This window comes from Bombina bombina, chromosome 11, assembly GCF_027579735.1.
Source record: "Bombina bombina isolate aBomBom1 chromosome 11, aBomBom1.pri, whole genome shotgun sequence".
Taxonomy (NCBI): Eukaryota; Metazoa; Chordata; class Amphibia; order Anura; family Bombinatoridae; genus Bombina; species Bombina bombina.
The window spans coordinates 123,995,706-124,014,752 of NC_069509.1; the positions used below are offsets into that span (position 1 = coordinate 123,995,706).

The following is a 19,047-nucleotide window of genomic DNA, read 5'->3' on the forward strand; positions in this document are numbered from 1 at the left end:
GGCTGAAATGACCAGGACATTTGTGAATCCCATTCTGGCTTGGCACAAACTATGTGATGAACTAAATATTTATTGGAAATCATTTAAGTATTTACCAATAAGTGGAAATCCAAATTTCCCTAGTGGGATCTCTTCTAGAACCTTTAGGGACTAGTCTAATAAAGGCTTGAAAGATGTGATAAAAATTAGGGATGAGACCCTAGACACGGTTAAGCCCTTTGCGGATTTACAAAGAGAGTATGGGATTCACAAACACAGCTTTTTTGCTTATTTGCAATTGAGACATCTGTATTGGGAATTATGGGAGAATAATAAATCAGACTGGAAACTAGGAGATATTAATTCAGCAGTTAACATCTATAAACAAGGCAATTTCTCCATCTCCTTTTTATATAACCTGTTACTTAACAAGGCGGGACAGAATCGTATAGATGAATTATTAAAAAAATGGGAAATAAACTTTTCGGCTATCTCTATTGAAGAGATTGAGGATAGTTTTAGATTAGCTCAAAAAGCAACTACTATAATTTCATGGAGAGAATCGCACTGCAAGCTCTTAAATATGGTATATGTCACCCCAGCATAACTTAAAAAATGGTATTGAGCTGATAATATCTGTATGAAATGTATTAATCCGAACGCAGATCTTATACACTGTTTCTGGAGATGCCCAAAAATCAAACAATTCTGGAATAAAGTAAATTTTTGGCTATCCCTAAGCTTAGATGATCACTATATTATCAGTCCGCAAGATATTTTTTTTTCTGTGTAATTATTCAAAAAAACAGAATTTATGTTTACCTGATAAATTTCTTTCTCCAACGGTGTGTCCGGTCCACGGCGTCATCCTTACTTGTGGGATATTCTCTTCCCCAACAGGAAATGGCAAAGAGCCCAGCAAAGCTGGTCACATGATCCCTCCTAGGCTCCGCCTACCCCAGTCATTCGACCGACGTTAAGGAGGAATATTAGCATAGGAGAAACCATATGGTACCGTGGTGACTGTAGTTAAAGAAAATAAATTATCAGACCTGATTAAAAAAAACCAGGGCGGGCCGTGGACCGGACACACCGTTGGAGAAAGAAATTTATCAGGTAAACATAAATTCTGTTTTCTCCAACATAGGTGTGTCCGGTCCACGGCGTCATCCTTACTTGTGGGAACCAATACCAAAGCTTTAGGACACGGATGAAGGGAGGGAGCAAATCAGGTCACCTAAATGGAAGGCACCACGGCTTGCAAAACCTTTCTCCCAAAAATAGCCTCAGAAGAAGCAAAAGTATCAAACTTGTAAAATTTGGTAAAAGTGTGCAGTGAAGACCAAGTCGCTGCCCTACATATCTGATCAACAGAAGCCTCGTTCTTGAAGGCCCATGTGGAAGCCACAGCCCTAGTGGAATGAGCTGTGATTCTTTCGGGAGGCTGCCGTCCGGCAGTCTCGTAAGCCAATCTGATGATGCTTTTAATCCAAAAAGAGAGAGAGGTAGAAGTTGCTTTTTGACCTCTCCTTTTACCTGAATAAACAACAAACAAGGAAAGTGCTAGTGTATAATTAGTGCGCCAATGGTCTGAAAATCCACTGTCTGTATGACAGTGAGACACAATCACAGTGTTAAAAATCTAAATATATAACTATACGATACAAATCGTTATAGAAAAATACCCCAATCAAATTATATTAGGATACAAATGAATTCTTAAGAAACAAATAAATTCTTCTTAGATATTAAAAGTGATAACATAATATAGTGGTGTCTTTGCAGCAAACACCCCAAAATAATAAGGTGATAAAACTGCAAGGCACTGTAAATAATGAACACAGCAATGTGATAGAATTGTAAAATATTATAGTGAAAAAGTCCCAATGATCAAAGTTCAAAGTGTTACATATATGATGGGCGTAATGTCCGAATCACAGTAGGCAGGCTCTTCTCCAAAAGATCCCTGTTGGTGACCCAGGGGTGGTTACTATATAGAAAAAAAGATAAAAGAAGGCGCCAACATAGTGCGGTTACCAATGGGATGGAACACGCTTAGTAAATAATACCAGGTACTCACAGGATGAAAGACACTTGAGAAGTGTCACAGGTGCCTCCTGGACTCTCAGAGTTGTCCAGCTAACTCCCACTCCACTGTGGTGGTAAGGTTCCGCTTGTCTCTACCGATTAGGATGGCTCCGCTAGTGGTTGTGGCTCCCAGCCAGTATTCCAATAGGATTCTCTTGCGGTTTCCCCAAATCCAGCTATCCAGTTAAAATCCGTGCTCTCCGGTGAGAGGTGATACAGCAAGGATAAAAGTGGTTTGTGACGGTGGTAACAAACTTCATAGACTTCTCTCCTACTGCTGGAGGATCACACAGCACCGCACAAGGGGGAAGTGTAGGGAGGAGGGAAGTTTCTCCTCCTAAGCCTTAGAAACTTCCCTCCTCCCTACACTTCCCCCTTGTGCGGTGCTGTGTGATCCTCCAGCAGTAGGAGAGAAGTCTATGAAGTTTGTTACCACCGTCACAAACCACTTTTATCCTTGCTGTATCACCTCTCACCGGAGAGCACGGATTTTAACTGGATAGCTGGATTTGGGGAAACCGCAAGAGAATCCTATTGGAATACTGGCTGGGAGCCACAACCACTAGCGGAGCCATCCTAATCGGTAGAGACAAGCGGAACCTTACCACCACAGTGGAGTGGGAGTTAGCTGGACAACTCTGAGAGTCCAGGAGGCACCTGTGACACTTCTCAAGTGTCTTTCATCCTGTGAGTACCTGGTATTATTTACTAAGCGTGTTCCATCCCATTGGTAACCGCACTATGTTGGCGCCTTCTTTTATCTTTTTTTCTATATAACAAACAAGGAAGATGTTTGTCTAAAATCCTTTGTAGCATCTAAATAGAATTTTAGAGCGCGAACAACATCCAAATTGTGCAACAAACGTTCCTTCTTTGAAACTGGTTTCGGACACAGAGAAGGCACGATAATCTCCTGGTTAATGTTTTTGTTAGAAACAACTTTCGGAAGAAAACCAGGTTTAGTACGTAAAACCACCTTATCTGCATGGAACACCAGATAAGGAGGGGAACACTGCAGAGCAGATAATTCTGAAACTCTTCTAGCAGAAGAAATTGCAACTAAAAACAAAACTTTCCAAGATAATAACTTAATATCAACGGAATGTAAGGGTTCAAACGGAACCCCCTGAAGAACTGAAAGAACTAAATTGAGACTCCAAGGAGGAGTCAAAGGTTTGTAAACAGGCTTAATTCTAACCAAAGCCTGAACAAAGGCTTGAACATCTGGCACAGCTGCCAGCTTTTTGTGAAGTAACACCGACAAGGCAGAAATCTGTCCCTTCAGGGAACTTGCCGATAATCCTTTTTCCAATCCTTCTTGAAGGAAGGATAGAATCCTAGGAATCTTAACCTTGTCCCAAGGGAATCCTTTAGATTCACACCAACAGATATATTTTTTCCAAATTTTGTGGTAAATCTTTCTAGTTACAGGCTTTCTGGCCTGAACAAGAGTATCGATAACAGAATCTGAGAAACCTCGCTTCGATAAAATCAAGCGTTCAATCTCCAGGCAGTCAGCTGGAGTGAAACCAGATTCGGATGTTCGAACGGACCCTGAACAAGAAGGTCTCGTCTCAAAGGTAGCTTCCAAGGTGGAGCCGATGACATATTCACCAGATCTGCATACCAAGTCCTGCGTGGCCACGCAGGAGCTATCAAGATCACCGACGCCCTCTCCTGATTGATCCTGGCTACCAGCCTGGGAATGAGAGGAAACGGCGGAAACACATAAGCTAGTTTGAAGGTCCAAGGTGCTACTAGTGCATCCACTAGAGCCGCCTTGGGATCCCTGGATCTGGACCCGTAACAGGGAACTTTGAAGTTCTGACGAGAGGCCATTAGATCCATGTCTGGAATGCCCCACAGCTGAGTGACTAGGGCAAAGATTTCCGGATGGAGTTCCCACTCCCCCGGATGCAATGTCTGACGACTCAGAAAATCCGCTTCCCAATTTTCCACTCCCGGGATGTGGATAGCAGACAGGTGGCAGGAGTGAGACTCCGCCCATAGAATAATCTTGGTCACTTCCTCCATCGCTAGGGAACTCCTTGTTCCCCCCTGATGGTTGATGTACGCAACAGTCGTCATGTTGTCTGATTGAAACCGTATGAACTTGGTCCTCGCTAGCTGAGGCCAAGCCTTGAGAGCATTGAATATCGCTCTCAGTTCCAGAATATTTATCGGTAGAAGAGATTCTTCCCGAGACCAAAGACCCTGAGCTTTCAGGGATCCCCAGACCGCGCCCCAGCCCGTCAGACTGGCGTCGGTCGTGACAATGACCCACTCTGGTCTGCGGAATGTCATCCCTTGTGACAGGTTGTCCAGGGACAGCCACCAACGGAGTGAGTCTCTGGTCCTCTGATTTACTTGTATCTTTGGAGACAAGTCTGTATAGTCCCCATTCCACTGACTGAGCATGCACAGTTGTAATGGTCTTAGATGAATGCGCGCAAAAGGAACTATGTCCATTGCCGCTACCATCAACCCGATCACTTCCATGCACTGAGCTACGGAAGGAAGAGGAACGGAATGAAGTATCCGACAAGAGTCCAGAAGCTTTGTTATTCTGGCCTCTGTTAGAAAAATCCTCATTTCTGAGGAGTCTTTAATTGTTCCCAAGAAGGGAACCCTTGTTGACGGGGATAGAGAACTCTTTTCCACGTTCACTTTCCAGCCGTGAGATCTGAGAAAGGCCAGGACGATGTCCGTGTGAGCCTTTGCTCGAGGGAGGGACGACGCTTGAATCAGAATGTCGTCCAGGTAGGGTACTACTGCAATGCCCCTTGGTCTTAGCACCGCTAGAAGGGACCCTAGTACCTTTGTGAAAATCCTTGGAGCAGTGGCTAATCCGAAAGGAAGCGCCACGAACTGGTAATGTTTGTCCAGGAATGCAAACCTTAGGAACCGATGATGTTCCTTGTGGATAGGAATATGTAGATACGCATCCTTTAAATCCACCGTGGTCATGAATTGACCTTCCTGGATGGAAGGAAGGATAGTTCGAATGGTTTCCATCTTGAACGATGGGACCTTGAGAAATTTGTTTAAGATCTTGAGATCTAGGATTGGTCTGAACGTTCCCTCTTTTTTGGGAACTATGAACAGATTGGAGTAGAACCCCATCCCTTGTTCTCTTAATGGAACAGGATGAATCACTCCCATTTTTAACAGGTCTTCTACACAATGTAAGAACGCCTGTCTTTTTATGTGGTCTGAAGACAACTGAGACCTGTGGAACCTCCCCCTTGGGGGAAGTCCCTTGAATTCCAGAAGATAACCCTGGGAGACTATTTCTAGCGCCCAAGGATCCAGAACATCTCTTGCCCAAGCCTGAGCGAAGAGAGAGAGTCTGCCCCCCACCAGATCCGGTCCCGGATCGGGGGCCAATATTTCATGCTGTCTTGGTAGCAGTGGCAGGTTTCTTGGCCTGCTTTCCCTTGTTCCAGCCTTGCATTGGTCTCCAAGCTGGCTTGGCCTGAGAAGTATTACCCTCTTGCTTAGAGGACGTAGCACCTTGGGCTGGTCCGTTTTTACGAAAGGGACGAAAATTAGGTCTATTTTTTGCCTTGAAAGGCCGATCCTGAGGAAGGGCGTGGCCCTTACCCCCAGTGATATCAGAGATAATCTCTTTCAAGTCAGGACCAAACAGCGTTTTCCCCTTGAAAGGAATGTTTAGTAGCTTGTTCTTGGAAGACGCATCAGCCGACCAAGATTTCAACCAAAGCGCTCTGCGCGCCACAATAGCAAACCCAGAATTCTTAGCCGCTAACTTAGCCAATTGCAAAGAGGCGTCTAGAGTGAAAGAATTAGCCAATTTGAGAGCATTGATTCTGTCCATAATCTCCTCATAAGGAGGAGAGTCACTATCGAGCACCTTAATCAGTTCATCAAACCAGAAATATGCGGCTGTAGTGACAGGGACAATGCATGAAATGGGTTGTAGAAGGTAACCCTGCTGAACAAACATCTTTTTAAGCAAACCTTCTAATTTTTTATCCATAGGATCTTTGAAAGCACAACTATCCTCTATGGGAATAGTGGTGCGTTTGTTTAAAGTAGAAACCGCTCCCTCGACCTTGGGGACTGACTGCCATAAGTCCTTTCTGGGGTCGACCATAGGAAACAATTTTTTAAATATGGGGGGAGGGACGAAAGGAATACCGGGCCTTTCCCATTCTTTATTAACAATGTCCGCCACCCGCTTGGGTATAGGAAAAGCTTCTGGGAGCCCCGGCACCTCTAGGAACTTGTCCATTTTACATAGTTTCTCTGGGATGACCAAATTTTCACAATCATCCAGAGTGGATAATACCTCCTTAAGCAAAATGCGGAGATGTTCCAATTTAAATTTAAATGTAATCACATCAGATTCAGCCTGCTGAGAAATGTTCCCTAAATCAGTAATTTCTCCCTCAGACAAAACCTCCCTGGCCCCCTCAGATTGGGTTAGGGGCCCTTCAGAGATATTAATATCAGCGTCGTCATGCTCTTCAGTAACTAAAACAGAGCAGCCACGCTTACGCTGACAAGGGTTCATTTTGGCTAAAATGTTTTTGACAGAATTATCCATTACAGCCGTTAATTGTTGCATAGTAAGGAGTATTGGCGCGCTAGATGTACTAGGGGCCTCCTGAGTGGGCAAGACTCGTGTAGACGAAGGAGGGAATGATGCAGTACCATGCTTACTCCCCTCACTTGAGGAATCATCTTGGGCATCATTGTCATTATCACATAAATCACATTTATTTAAATGAATAGGAATTCTGGCTTCCCCACATTCAGAACACAGTCTATCTGGTAGTTCAGACATGTTAAACAGGCATAAACTTGATAAGAAAGTACAAAAAACGTTTTAAAATAAAACCGTTACTGTCACTTTAAATTTTAAACTGAACACACTTTATTACTGCAATTGCGAAAAAACATGAAGGAATTGTTCAAAATTCACCAAATTTTCACCACAGTGTCTTAAAGCCTTGAAAATATTGCACACCAATTTTGGAAGCTTTAACCCTTAAAATAACGGAACCGGAGCCGTTTTAAGCTTTAACCCCTTTACAGTCCCTGGTATCTGCTTTGCTGAGACCCAACCAAACCCAAAGGGGAATACGATACCAAATGACGCCTTCAGAAGTCTTTTATAAGTATCAGAGCTCCTCTCACATGCGACTGCATGCCATGCCTCTCAAAAACAAGTGCGCAACACCGGCGCGAAAATGAGACTCTGCCTATGCTTTGGGAAAGCCCCTAAAGAATAAGGTGTCTAAAACAGTGCCTGCCGATATTATTATATCAAAATACCCAGAATAAATGATTCCTCAAGGCTAAATAAGTGTTAATATCAATCGATTTAGCCCAAAAAAAAAATCTACAGTCTAAATAAGCCCTTGTGAAGCCCTTATTTACAATCGTAATAAACATGGCTTACCGGATCCCATAGGGAAAATGACAGCTTCCAGCATTACATCGTCTTGTTAGAATGTGTCATACCTCAAGCAGCAAGGGACTGCAAACTGTTCCCCCAACTGAAGTTAATTGCTCTCAACAGTCCTGTGTGGAACAGCCATGGATTTTAGTTACGGTTGCTAAAATCATTTTCCTCATACAAACAGAATTCTTCATCTCTTTTCTGTTTCTGAGTAAATAGTACGTACCAGCACTATTTGAAAATAACAAACTCTTGATTGAATAATGAAAAACTACAGTTAAACACTAAAAAACTCTAAGCCATCTCCGTGGAGATGTTGCCTGTACAACGGCAAAGAGAATGACTGGGGTAGGCGGAGCCTAGGAGGGATCATGTGACCAGCTTTGCTGGGCTCTTTGCCATTTCCTGTTGGGGAAGAGAATATCCCACAAGTAAGGATGACGCCGTGGACCGGACACACCTATGTTGGAGAAATAAACAATATAAGACTATCAACACACTGATCCTAGCTGGACGTAATTTAATTCTGCTAAATTGGAGAAGTGGTAACTCTCCTTTTCAAGCCTACAAGGCTAGGATAGCCAATACAATTATAATGGAACAATACTCTTATGATATATACGTAGAGGGGAAACTCGAGAAGTATCTCCAAAAATGGCTTGGTATAATGAAAACTTTTCCCATGTCATCACAACAACAATTAATAACTATTTAAAAAAAAAAACAAGTTTTTTGAGATATGGATACAGATGGGTAGATTACCCGCTGAATGGGCATAGGTATGTTCCAAGCAGACAGATATCCCTTCGGCAATCGAGAAGTTTGTGGAGATTGGACAGGGGGGGTGGGGGACTTTTTTTTTTTTTCTTCCTTTTTTTCCTTCTTTCTTTGTGTGTGTGGGTTTAGAGATTAAAATGTAAAATTCACTAACAGTGGGTAAAACCTCAGTGGAAATTTGAATGAGGTCATTAGACAAGACATGGAGAATCAGCGGGGTAGAGATAGGTTAAATATGGTGTATAATGTATTTATGTCTGGAAACGTTATAATGAAGTTTATATAAAACAAAAAAGATTGTATTATTTATACTGTATTAAGCACCCTGCGTGGTGAAATGATCTTGTGTCTACAAAAGAATTTTGTGTTATATGCCTCATGTAAGGTATATGCTGTTGGTTTATAAATAAATATAATAAAAAAAAAAAAGAAATGACCAAGGAACTACTAGAGCATCCACTATCTCTGCTTGATGATCACTGGACCTCGTAAAAGTACTAGGGAAGTTTGCTGTTTAAAAGAAAGCCCATCAGATCTATCTCTGGTAGACCCCAATGGTCAAAAATTAGATAGAATACAACCTGAGGAAGAGACCACTCCCCTGAATGAAGAGACTGACGACTGAGAAAGTCTGCCTCCAAATTGCTCACTGCTGGGATGTGAATCGAAGAGATTAGTTAAGAATTGGCTTCTGCCCAAGATAGAATTTGAGATACTTCCCTCATTGCCAGGGAAATGTGAGAGCCCCCTGATGATTGACATAAGCTAATGCTGAAACATTGTCTGACTGGAAAAGATGTTAAGATTCCCTTTTCAACAGAGGCCAAGCTTGAAAACCCCCTGTGCTGTCAGAACCCCCAAACTGCTCCCCAACCTGAAAGACTTGCATCTGTGGTGATCACAGACCAGGTAGGACGAGCAAAAGAAGCCCCCTGAATAATGAACTGATGATTCAGCCTCCAAGTCAGAGACTGACTTGTACTGGAATCTAAGAATATCTTTTGAGATAGCGGAGAATAATTCCTGCACCACTGACGCAGCATACAAAGCTAAAGAGGCCTCATGTGAAATCTGATGCAATTCTATTTGCTCGAAGCTGCAATCATGAGACCTAGTACCTCCATACACTGAGCCACTGAAGCGAATGAGAGAGACTGAAGGTTCAGACAGGTTGACACCAATTTCATCATTCTCTGTTCTGTTAAAGAAAGACTCACGGACACAGTCTTTTTGGAAACCTAGGAAAGAAATTCTTGTCTGAAGAATCAAGGAACACTTAGGTTAATTGATTCTCCAACCATGTCTTTGAAGACACAGTAGTTGTTTGGTGTGTGAGTCTGCTAAAGGGAAAGACAGAGCCTGTACCAAGATATCATCCAGGTAAGTAAACACTGCAATACCCTGAACTTTGATTAGACAAAACGGCACCTAGAACCTTTGTAAATATTCTTGGAGCTGTAGCTAGACCAAATAGAAGAGCATCAAACTAATAATGCTTTTTCAGGAAAGCAAACCTCAAAAACTGGTGATGTTCTGGGTGGATTGGATTATGAAGGTAAGCATCCATTAAATCTATTGTGGACATAAACTGACCTTGCTGAACAAAAGGCAGAATAGTTCTGATAGCTTCCTTTCTGAAAGATGGAACCCTGACAAACTTGTTCAGAATCTTTAGATCTAAAACTGTTCCTTCCTTGGAACAATAAGGAGATCTGAATAAAATCCCATCCCTTTCCTGCAAAGGAACTGGTACAATCACTCCCATTTCCCCCGATCTGAGACAGATTGAAGAAAAGCCTGAGCTTTTACAATATTCCTTGGAACATTGGACAGAAAAAGCCTTCCTCTTGGAGGCCTTGTTCTGAATTCTATCCGATATCCTTGAGAAACAATATTCTGAACTGATGGATCTGGGAGAGATTAAAACCAAGTCTCCTGAAAAAGTCTTAATCTGCCCCCTACCAGGAAAACCGGCAGATTTCTTACCCTGTTTGGACTTGTTCCAATTAGCATTAGGTCTCCAGACTGAAATAGAGGGACCTTACTTTGGAGAGGAGTCAGTTTTCTGTTCTTTGTTCTGACAAAAGGAACGAAAACTATTAGTAGCTTTGAATTTTCCTTTAGATTTCTTATCCTGAGGAAGAAAAGCTCCTTTACCCCAAATAATAGTAGAAATAATAGAATCTAAATCAGACCCAAACAACTTCTTTCCTTGAAAGGAAAGAGACCATCTAGATTTAGACACATTGGGGCCGATTTAACAAGCTGAACTGCTTGTGCAATGTTAAATGCTGACAGCGTACGCTGTCGGCATTCAGCAAAATATGTCTAATATGATCCACTGAGCAGATCATGTCGGACAGACACTTGATAAATTGGCCTCATTGTCAGCATTCCAGAATTTAAAACACAAGGCCTTCCTGGCAAGAACAGCTAAAGACATACTTTTAAGATAAACCCTTCGTAGAAAAGATTCTAATTTCCTGTCTAAAGTGTCTTTAAAAGAAGTAGTCTTTCAAAGGAATAGTAGTACGTTTAGCTAGAGTGGAAATGGCCCCATCCACTTTAGAAACTATTTCCTATAACTCTAAATTAGCAGTAGGTAAAGGATATAGCTTTCTATACTTTTATACTTTGCAGAAGGATTAAGACACACACCTTGCTTAGATCAGAAACCGCATTGGGAACAGGGAAAATCTCAGGGAGATTAACAACAGTTTTAAATACTGAATTTAAATTAATACAAGGTTTATTATCAGAAGGTTTAGGATCTTCAACCACTAAGGTGACGAGTTCCCTTGGTACTTTTAAAAGAGAATGAATATGCTCAACATTAAATAAAAAAAGAAATTATAAGGTTCAACATCTGATGAGGAATCCTCACTCTCAGAAGAAACCTCACCATCTGAAGATACCATCGTATCCCTTGTATCAACACACTCATTACTAGAAGAAGGTAAAACTTGAACTAACGTTTTGCACTTCTTGGAAGGAGGAAGAGCAGCTAATGACCTCAAAATAGAAGTAGTAATGTAAATCTCCATTGCTGGAGGTGCATTATTACCCAGAGAAACAGCATTAGACTGAACAGAATGTGATAATAAATCTAAACATGAGCCACATAAATAAGCTGAAGAACAAACTTCAGTTGTTTTACAATGAGCACACTTAAAATTGGTATAAAAGGTCCATTATAGCAAAAGCGATGCAATAGGCACTACAAAAAACACCCCCTTTAAGCAAGCTCTTGAGGAAAGGAGAACCTATACCGCCTCCTAAAAGAGTTAACAGAAAACTGGAAACTGAATGAGAATAAGCATGCTCAGCATAACTAAACAAAAACAGAAATCACGCCAACAAGCCAACGTGCACATAACTGCAACGTGCACTAACCCGATGGGAGAACACTAAAGCGCGAATGAGCGCTAACACTTGTCCACTAACAAGCCAGTTGGTCCAAGCCAGACATCCAAACCAGTACTGAAACATATCAGCAGAGGTAATGGAAATAGGAGTATAATGTAAATCTGTAAAAGGGAGGCAGAAGACAAGTCCCTGCAACAGAATTTAAAGAGGGCCTATGAAGGATTTCCCATGAGGCGAAACCATCATATCATAAACCATACCCCAAATACATTCCACTGACAAGCACTGTACTCTGAGAAGAACCGGGCCTCAACATATACTGAAAACCCAATTCTCTGAAAAACACTGCACATCTTCATTCTTCGACCACCTCCAATGGAGGCAAAGTCTGAGGTATGTGAGGTGTTTTAAAGAGCTCTTGGGATTTGGGAATCTTTCCCTCCTCCTTGCGGTAAAGAAGTAATTCCCATGAGTAAAGTATCGTGGACTCTCACCACCTGTATGAAAGAAAAAAGGGGTGGGGACTAGGTGTGGGCGGGATCAGTGGCAAGTAGTTTAGAACTTGAAATTTTGAGCCCTGAATATATATATATATATAAATAAACACACACACATACATACATACTCAGTCAGTCTCTCTCTCTCTCTCTCTCTATAAATATATATATATATATATATATATATACACACACACTGTATATATGTCTGTATGAATATATTTTATATATAAATGAGACACACACCTCCACGACACAAACATACACGCATACATACTACATAATAAATTTACAAGAACCTAACAAATATAATTAAATCACCAAATTGTATTTTTAAAATGCCACAAAGCCATAAGCCTTTAAACAGATGGGCACTTACAATATAAGCTTTCTTTCTTTTTACCATACTCCTAAAATAGAAACAAAAATGATGCTATGCATATTGAGTTTAGCTTTTTAAATATCTTTACAATGTTACTTCACATCCCAGACTGGCATGAATTACTGTATAAACAATGTTAAAAATTAATATATATTTTTAAAAAGAAATCATTAATGCAACAATTTTGGTCACTATCCATTTTTTTTTTTTTTAACCAAGACACTTTACACATTTGTTTAGCCAAAAAATGCTGTGTTCATAAAGTCTTTGGCAAAAGACTAAACAATAAAACAAAATAAAAACAAACAGTGAAGTCCATTGATAATTATAGCAAATTCTTGCACTTTAAACAATATCACAAAAATACCAATTTTATATTTTTTTTTACTGTATTGTACATTAATCTAAATCACATCTACTTTGATATGGTACCAATGCATAGCTAGATTAGAGTTAATATAGATTCACATTTCCTGATACAAATCTGAATATCTGAACAGCAATTCGATTTGGAAACTGACATTTGATATTCTTTTGTACATATAGATTAATGAAGGGGGGGGGGGGGGGGGGGGACATGTTTGCTGATCGTATGAATATACATACATATGCACACACACACGCACATATATAGATATACTCAAACATAACCAAAAAATAAACACAGTAAGCTGGTCTAAAAACATGTGTACATCACATTATATTAAAACAGCACACAACTATCTGTAATTCTTCTAAATGTAAAACAGCTCAGTTAATAAAATGTAACTGCATACAGTGTTTACATACAGTATATTTTTTATTCTTAAGTGCATTCTATCAATCTGTTCTAAAATGAAACTGTACATAGTTCATTAACCAATGCTGTTAATCCTTAACAACTGTAAAGCAAGGGAGGCTCATTATAACAAAAGTATTAATACATCTAAAAGCTGTTGCAGGAAAAGTTTAAAATAAGTAACAAAAAAAGTAATCCCATTAAAATACAAAGAGCACCACTTTCTTATTAAATTTAAAAATCTATATTTTTGTGTTTCATTTTTTTTTTGTCAACTAGGTTTTATATAATGTTTTATTAAAATTGTGAAAACCAATTACTAAGATATCATCCCATTTATTCAAGCATGTCCAGAATATATTTAATTCAAATAAAATAATCAGTTAAAGTCAATTTGCAGAATATTTAAAATTATTGAAACTCTATTTAGCTGCTGAAAGGCATAGGCACTTAAAAAAGTGGCCATGTGACCTCAATTCACATATAAGCTTATAAAATGTATGATAGCATGAAGTTAAATTATGATAAAAAAAACAATATCATTACAAAAGCTATTAAAAAGACACTCAAAACATTCAACACATTTCCATAAATTTGAACAAGTTTGTTTACAAAAAAATAATAATTAAAAAAATAAGCAACATGAAAATGGTTCCTTCAATAGAGTGATTTTCTAAATGCTCATAATATTGTAAATATGTGCCTTATTATGAATCCATTTGCTGGTTATATTTATAAATACTATTAATTTGCACTTCAAAACTTAAAAAAAATATCTAGTCTAAGTTTAATTGTATTAACTACTATATAGCATCCATTTAAGTACTAAATTCAGCATATGAAAATCTAACAATATTTTTACTACACTAATATTCAACAGTAATTAACTGACATGAAATCTTTCAAGTTCACAGTACACAAAAGCTCCATATTATCGCATATTAAAAAAAGTCTACAAAGCAGCTTAAAGCAATTTATAGTAACCTCTAAACATAATCCCTGGTTAACAAAGTGCTTTTACAAGAATTAAACTTCTTCAAAATAACCTAGTAAAAAATAGTGTTAGACTGATTCCATGAATTGCTTTCGGATTTGACTCTACTAAAAGAAGCACCGCTGTTAATTAAACGTATCATGTTGTGATTGTGCGAACAAAAAGATTGTTTTTTTTTCCTTTCATTTTAAACTAAGACTAACATGATAAGAAATTCTGACATACTGGTAAAACAGAACACACAGTCATAACTCCAAAAAGGTGCTAGTTAACAGTGTTAATATATATAATATATATATATATATTAACAGTTTTCTGTTATATAAAAAATAAATCCACCGCTTACAGTTTATTATGCGTATACTGACATAGTTGTTTTTTTTTGCTTAGAGACCATGCAACAGTCCTCAGCACAATAGCCTTGATTCACTAAACCTTTCAAGTCAGGAAAAGGTGCAATTATCATCAACCTGTTTTATGGAATCTAGCCAAATGTGTCCAAGGAAAATGAATATACCTTATAGTTACCTGCCCAACCCCTCTTGTGAATTAAAACAGAATACAAGGGGAAAAGATTAGAACGGAAATCTTTGATGGAAAAAAAAACTTTTAAAAACATTAATAAAATACCTCTGTGTTTAAATACACAGAGTGAGATGTCAACTAGAGCCTATTTTAAAGAGATAACTATGTGAGTAGCATGCGGTTTCCCTAACCAGACTTTAGTGCAATCCCCAAAGCTTGATGCTTGGGTAATCTTTTCTTAGACTTTCGATTCAATTGAGTCTACTTGAAAATATGTACGTAAAAATGAATACATGCAAGCACATTAATGTGTGAATAATGTTACATTTCAACATAAACAGACCCATTCAACGGGACTGCTTATGATTGGCCCTCTAGGATAATGTACAGTCATTTGCTCAAAGGTAGTGGTTGAAAAGGGACACTAACAGGAAAATATGTTTAATTCCTCACAGCTGACTTATTTAAGCACATGCGAGAGCCACAGGAAAGTTCTGCACCAACCACAGCAAAAGTAGCCACCAGAAGGCTGCAGTCACCTCCAAATTATTGAGTATATGTAGCTCCTACCAAACGTTCTAGACCTTACTGGATGGAGAATGTATTTATGTTTCAGATTGAAGCATATTTTTCGGTGTTGTTCACCTTGGAAATCCCTACTTGAGTCTGAAAAATGTGACTGCAAACAGCAGAGCAGTTGTTTGAGTTGTTGGTATGTAAAACCTGGTATACTTATATATTGAATTGTTTTAAATAATGTTTTTGAACGACCTATCAATACAGAACCCCACATCTCCTCCTTTTAACATGCTAGACTCCTGACGAAATAAAAATGGGAGCCAATTGAGTAGCATCATATAAACAGATGTCATGAGTATGACGTGTAAAACATATAGAAACAAGTACCAAACAGTCCAAAACCTTGATTTGATTAAACATATAAATTCCTAGTGCGCCAATATGAGCTTCTGATTTGAGAACCATGGTGCCCTATGAGGGTAGATATCAGTCTATCACTAGTAAAATATATAACAGTTTTTCTCCTAATATTTCTATTTGATATATCAAATACTAAAACATACAATGCAATCTTTAGTCAAATTAGATGACACAGAAGAGGTTTCACCGTGGATTGACGGCTCATCACCATTTCATTCTTTTGGTCTTGCAGTAAGGACATTCTTGTTTGTTAGATGCACACTGCTCACATAGTACATAATGCTGACATGTTTGTAGGGCTAAACTTCTATCATGTTCGTGACAAACAACACATTTCTGGGAATGTTGTTGGAATATTAACTGTGGGGAAAAAGAAACACTATTAAAGAGAAAGTCAAGTCCAAAAAAAGTTCTTGTTTCAAAAAGGGCATGTAATTTTAAACAACTTTCCAATTTACTTTCATCACCAATTTTGTTTTGTTCTCTTGGTATTCTTAGTTGAAAGCTAAACCTAGGAAGGCTCATATGATAATTTCTAAGCCCTTGAAGGTCGCCTCTTATCACATGCTTTTTTATTTGCTTTTCACAACAGGGGAGAGCTAGTTCATGTAAACCATATAGATAACATTGTGATCACGCCTGTTGATTGTGGCAGACACTGCACTAATTGGCTAAAATGAAAGTCAATAGATAATGAATAAAATGTCATGTGATCAGGGAGCTGTCAGAAGATGCTTAGATACAAATTAATCACAGAGGTAAAAAGTATATTACTATAACAGTGTTGGTTATGCAAAACTGGGCAATGGGTAATAAAGGGATTATCTATCTTTTAAAACAACAAAAATTCTGGTGTTGACTGTCCCTTTAAGGAACAGAGTATTAAAAAAAAATGAATATATTTATAACATTCTCAAGCTATAGTTTAAATACAAACATCCAAAAAAACAGTTCAACCACTTCTTCACTATGTGTTTTATCAGTTATGGACTATTGTGAAGTTTAAGTCTTCTAAGTCATTTCACATTCTCCTGAGCAAAAACATTTAAAAATTGCACACAATTCTGATTTTAAAGAAGGATGATCTATTTAGACAATGTATCCACACTCCGACCCTTGTGTGTGTATGTATGTATGTGTGTGTTTATGTGTGTGCTTATATGTGTGTATGCATGTATATTATATATATATATATATATATATATATATATATATATATATATATATATATATATATATATATATATATATATATATATATATATATAATATTTATGCTTACCTGAAATATTTAGTGGTGAGAGTCCACAACCCATTACTCCTAGGAAATATACTGCTGGCAACTAGGAGGAGGCATAGATCCCAAACTCCAAGAGCTCTTAAAACCCCTCCCACTGTTCTGGAAACTAATGTACAGAAAATAGTAGATAATACAGTATAATGCAAAATGTATAAAACTTCCCTTAAGAGTGAGGATGCAGCCTGCTTAAGCCTCTCTCTTTGCCGAACTTCACAGTTTGCAAATACACAGCGGAACTTTCCTCCTTCACTTTACACCCTCAGGGATTGAAGAATCCACAATAGTTTACAGCAGCAGAACGGATGCACTAAGACTAAGGTGCTCACAGACGATATGTGAAGTTACTTGTCTCATTTATTAAAGGGAAAATCTATACTTTACTTTCTTTACTCCTATTATCAATTTCTCTTCATTCTCTTGGTATCTTTTATTTAAAAAGCTGGAAAGTCTAGGAGCCGGTCCATTTTTGGTTCAGAACCTGGGTAGCTGCATTTAGACACCAATCAGCAAGTGCTACCCAGGTGCTGAACCAAAAATGGGTCGGCTTCTAAGCTTACATTCCAGCTTTTTAAAATAAAGATTCCAAGAGAAAGAAGAAAGTAAAGCATAGACTATCCCTTTAAATTGATAATAGAAGTAAATTAGAAAGTTGCTTAAAATTGCATGAATCATGAAAGTTTCAATTTGACTATAATATCCATATAAAAGATTTGGGGTCTTTAAAATCTTTTAGTTTAATAATGTTGATCCATAAAAAGCTCCTTTTACAATCTGTAAATCTCTCAAGGCGTTTCAACAGCTTTTAACTGTCCTTTTTCAAGGGATGAAAAACAGCTGTTAAATCCCTTTTGAGAGATTTAGAGGTTGTAAAATGAGCTTTTTATAGATTTTATGGATCAATGTTATTAAAATAAAAGATTTTAAAGACCCCGAAACTTGGTCGCCAGAAAAAAAATCCATTACTCCTGGGAACTAATACCCAAGCTGTGGAGTCCTCAAGTAATCTGGGCAGGACTAGACTGATACTATTCCAAATACATGGATGATTAGTTTATTTTTTTAATCATTCTTTTAGGTTTTCATTTGTTTTTTTCTTTTTAAAAGTTGCCTGTAGGAATGTCCTACCAAAAGCGGTTTCAGAGGAAGCAAAAACATCAAAATGGTAGAATCTAGAAAAAGTGTGTATTGTTTAAGTCCCAAGAGGTATCAACTGCCCTGTAGAATGGGCAGTAATCCGTTCAGGAAAGAGACGGACCCACCTCAGAGCAAGCTTTATGAATCAAAAGCTTTAACCAAGAGGCCAATGAAATGGCAGTAGCCTTCTGGCCCTTTCAAGAACCAGAAATGTGAATAAACAACTAGAAGAGTGTCTAAAATCCATAGTAGCCTGTAAATATAACTTCAAAGCTCTGACTACATCCAAATTGTGGAGAAGCCAATCCTTAGAATTCTATGGATTAGGACAAAAAGAAGGAACAATCATCTTACGATTGATGTTATCAGAAAAAAATACCTTAGCCAAAAAGTCAAAACTTAGTTCTCAAAACTGCCTTATCCTGAAGAAAAGCACGATAAGGAGGCTCTCAACAATAAGATGCCAATTCAGAAACTCTTTAAGCAAAAGAAATAGTTGAAAGAAACAAGAACTTACAGGACAAAAGCCAACTATCCAAATTATACATAGGTTCAAAAGGAGGAACCTGCAAAACCCTTAAAACCAAATTAAGACTCCAAGGAGGAGCAATTGGTTTAATCACAAGAGGAGAAATTGGTTTAATCATAGGTTTAACAAAATTCTGAATATCAGGAAATTTAGCAATTTTCTTGTGAAACAAGACAGAAAGAGCTGAGATCTGACCTTTTAAAGTACTAGCGGATAAACAATTATCCAAACCATCCTGCAGAAATTGAAGAATTCTAGGAATTCTTAAAAAAATGCCAGCTGAATCCATTTTCCATACACCAGGAAATAAAAACCTTCCAAACCTTGTGAT

At 38.4% G+C, this 19,047-nt stretch overlaps 1 protein-coding gene across 6 annotated transcripts in view; it reads right to left on the reverse strand.

Annotated features, from left to right (window-relative positions):
- Window positions 1-12,442: 12,442 nt before the first annotated feature.
- UNKL (unk like zinc finger) overlaps window positions 12,443-19,047 on the reverse strand; it is a 574,440-nt gene continuing 567,835 nt past the window's right edge. For all 6 annotated transcript variants that reach the window (XM_053694592.1, XM_053694591.1, XM_053694590.1 and 3 more), the window contains one exon: window positions 12,443-16,113. In XM_053694592.1, coding sequence (XP_053550567.1) covers window positions 15,958-16,113 — 156 coding nt within the window. In that variant the 3' untranslated portion in view covers window positions 12,443-15,957. The remainder of the gene's footprint in view (window positions 16,114-19,047) is intronic.